Raw genomic sequence first — 2,885 nt, 5'->3', positions numbered from 1 at the left:
GCTCCGCCTCTTTCTTTGGTGTGCCGATTCCCGAACCGACCCCCAAAAGAAACACCGCTGAGTCTGAGTCCAGCTGGGCAGGCAGGTTTTATTCCAGACGCTGGAGAGCAGTGGTTCCCACTCCTCGCCCAGAATGACACTGGGGCGGGGGGACACGAGCCTGGCTTGGCTGAGCCTGGGTGAGGGGATGCCATTCAGAGCAGGAAGGGGATGATGGGCATGCGCAGGGGCGGGTAGTCTCGGAACTCCTTCAGGTAGCTGCGGTGCTTGCCCTTGGCCCAGATGGTCATCTGGGTGAAGCCCACCAGGGAGAAGAGGGCCACTGTGGGGTGGAGCAGGGGAGTCAGGGAGGGAGGGCTGCACACAGCAGGGACGGGGGGGGGCGCCCTGGGGAAGGGGCAGCGGGCTCACCTGGGAGGCACTGTGTCATGATGGCAAAGCCAATCCAGGACCCCACCTGTGGGCAGAGCAGGCAGGGTGAGGGCGGGCAGGGCTGGGCAGCCCCAGCTGTTCTGGTAAGGGGATGGGAACCACACGCCAGTGCTAGAGGGGCCTGGAGTAAGGGGGCACTACACGGTGAAGCTGCCCCTCAGCCCCCAACAGCCACAAGCCCAGCTGGACACCTCCCAGGCCCCACAGAGGCCAGTCTCTCCGTTTCCAAATGTTCCGAGTTCAAACTGCAGAAGCAGCTACGGAGCCAGGCACCGCCCCCTCCCAGAAGCTAGCCCTCCACGTGGGACCCCAAGCCCCAGGAGGGAGAGGAGAGGAGGGCAGACCCTCACCTCGTAGGTGTAATTGGGACAAGACACCAGGAGGAAGAGCCATGTGAAGGGGTTCTTGGTGGGGTATGGGATCTTCCTGGTCTTAGACCCTGGGAGGACAGGACAGGAGTGAGACCCGCTGGCTCAGCGTGCCCAGGGGGGATGGCCATCCCCCCTGCCCGGAGCAGGCCACTCACCAGCTGGCCGCAGGTCCCGCAGGGCCATGTGGATGGAGAAGTTGCCGAGCTGGCAGATCTGTTAGAGAAGCAGGGTCAGCTCGGAGGCGCCGCCCAAGCTCCCCGCACCCTGTCGTCCGTCCCAGCCTCCTTACCACAAAGATGGCGAGCGCCAGTTTAACCTGCTGAGCTCCGTAGGCTGAAGAGGAGGCAGAGAGGGGAAGCCCGTGAGGGGAGAGCCTGGGGGAAGGGGTGTTCACAGGGGGAGCAGGGTCCGAGGCCACTTACTTGGCGGTGTGTAGAGAGGGTGGTTGATGTAATAGGCCATCCACGCGGCGAAGCCCCAGTAGTAGGTGCAGTTCTGAAAGGGAGCAGGGCCGGGGTGGAGCCTGGCCCAGTGGAGGGCAGGACCCAGGTGAGGGGGACCAGGGAGGGTAGGGCCGGGGCTGAAGGACCCGGACAGGCAGCTGGGGGCTCACCTTGAAGATGTTACGCAACGGCATGGTGCCGTGGGAGAAGCGGTGCACGAAGAGCGTCTCCAGCAGGCGCTTGACGTAGTGGAATGAGTGGCAGATGCAGGCAAGGCTGGGGGCGGGGGAGCCAGCTCAGCGGGGGCAGGTCCGCAGGCCTTCCCCTCCCCCCGCCACCTCCTCCCACCCGGCCCCACTCACTGTACCACCGTGTGCCGACTGGACGTGAAGTCGTATTTGTGGCCATAGATGAAGGGCACCCGAAAGTAGAAGAGCAGATAGATGAAAAGGGGCCCGGCGTACTCTGTCAGGAAGACCTGGGGAGGGGAGAGGTGAGTCACCCCAACGCGGCAGATGGGAGACGAGGCTGCTGGGAGAGGGGTCTGCACGCACCGTTACCCAGCTGATCTGGGCCCCCAGGTCCCGGAAGTAGAGTGTGGCCGTGGTGCCCACGGGCAGCTTCTGCAGAACATCCTCATCCTTCAGGGACTTGCCCTCTGCGGAGAGTCGGGCCAGGGCTCAGGGCCTGCCTGGGCCTTCGCCCAGGGCCACCCAGGAGCCCGGGGACAGCCAAGCAGACAGCTGTACTCACTGGGGTCCAGGCGGAGGGACTGGCGGGCGGGGTACCACTGTGGATCTGTAGGGAGAGTAGGGTGTCACAGCACACAGCCTGGTGGGGCCCAGGGTCCCTACAGCTCCTCCGGCCCCCGGGCAAGATCTCTGAAGTTTGTGTGGCTCCAGGACACAGACCGGAAGAGCAGGCAAAGCGGGATGTTGTCCTTCCCAAAGCCCAGCAAGGGCGTTCCTGTTGATGGCCACACGGGGGCGGGCGCCCCAGGCAAGCCCAGAGAAGCCTGGGCCACACTGGGGTTATCTCTGCAGGCCTTTGAGGGAGAGGCACGTAGGACAGGGTCCTACCTAGAGGCCCCTGCCCAGAGGGGTCGCGGGGGCAGCGTGGCTGGGCCCTGGACTTACGGCTCTTGGTGAAAAGGTTCTTGATCTCAGCAATGGTGGCTTGGGGCTCCACCTGGGGGAAACACAGGCCAGGCACCAGTAAGCCGTGGGCGGGGAGCCCGGGACCCAGAATCCCTCTTGGTGAGGTGGGATGGACTGGGGTCCTAGGCAACTGCTATGGGAGGGGGGAGCCGACAAGGCAGCCATGGGCCTGAGGGCCATTTTAACCAGGCAGCCAGGTCACCCCTGGACTGGCTGGGAGATGGTGTGAGCATGGGAAGCCAGGCCCACTTCGCCTCTCCTCTCCACCCCCAGTCGCAACTCCCCCCAGAGTAAAGGCCCTCAACCTGCTCCAGACCTCCCTGGGATGGGACAAACCCCTTCCCCTGGCCTGGCCTCGGAGTGGGGCCGGTCTCAAGACTCCACCTCCTTCCCGGGCCCCAGAGCCATGCAGGGTCCACCGAGGCTGCTTCACCTCCTCTCACACTGGGAGGCCAGCTCCCGGCCACACCCAGGGGCCAGGG

General features: G+C 64.9%; 1 protein-coding gene across 1 annotated transcript in view; it reads right to left on the bottom strand.

The window, feature by feature from the left end:
* Window positions 1–68: 68 nt before the first annotated feature.
* The window catches only part of TECR (trans-2,3-enoyl-CoA reductase), a 28,199-nt gene continuing 25,382 nt past the window's right edge, over window positions 69–2,885 (bottom strand). The window contains exons 3-13 of the mRNA XM_065874122.1: window positions 2,383–2,434; window positions 2,000–2,044; window positions 1,801–1,904; window positions 1,609–1,724; window positions 1,417–1,522; window positions 1,226–1,298; window positions 1,093–1,136; window positions 959–1,016; window positions 783–871; window positions 412–457; window positions 69–322 (exon numbers count right to left, since the gene is read on the bottom strand). Coding sequence (XP_065730194.1) covers window positions 195–322; window positions 412–457; window positions 783–871; window positions 959–1,016; window positions 1,093–1,136; window positions 1,226–1,298; window positions 1,417–1,522; window positions 1,609–1,724; window positions 1,801–1,904; window positions 2,000–2,044; window positions 2,383–2,434 — 861 coding nt within the window. The 3' untranslated portion in view covers window positions 69–194. The remainder of the gene's footprint in view (window positions 323–411; window positions 458–782; window positions 872–958; window positions 1,017–1,092; window positions 1,137–1,225; window positions 1,299–1,416; window positions 1,523–1,608; window positions 1,725–1,800; window positions 1,905–1,999; window positions 2,045–2,382; window positions 2,435–2,885) is intronic.

This window comes from Phocoena phocoena, chromosome 3 (genome assembly GCF_963924675.1).
Source record: "Phocoena phocoena chromosome 3, mPhoPho1.1, whole genome shotgun sequence".
Lineage (NCBI taxonomy): Eukaryota > Metazoa > Chordata > Mammalia > Artiodactyla > Phocoenidae > Phocoena > Phocoena phocoena.
The sequence above is the reverse complement of the archived record's forward strand: the minus strand, read 5'-3'. Positions and strand labels throughout refer to the sequence as shown.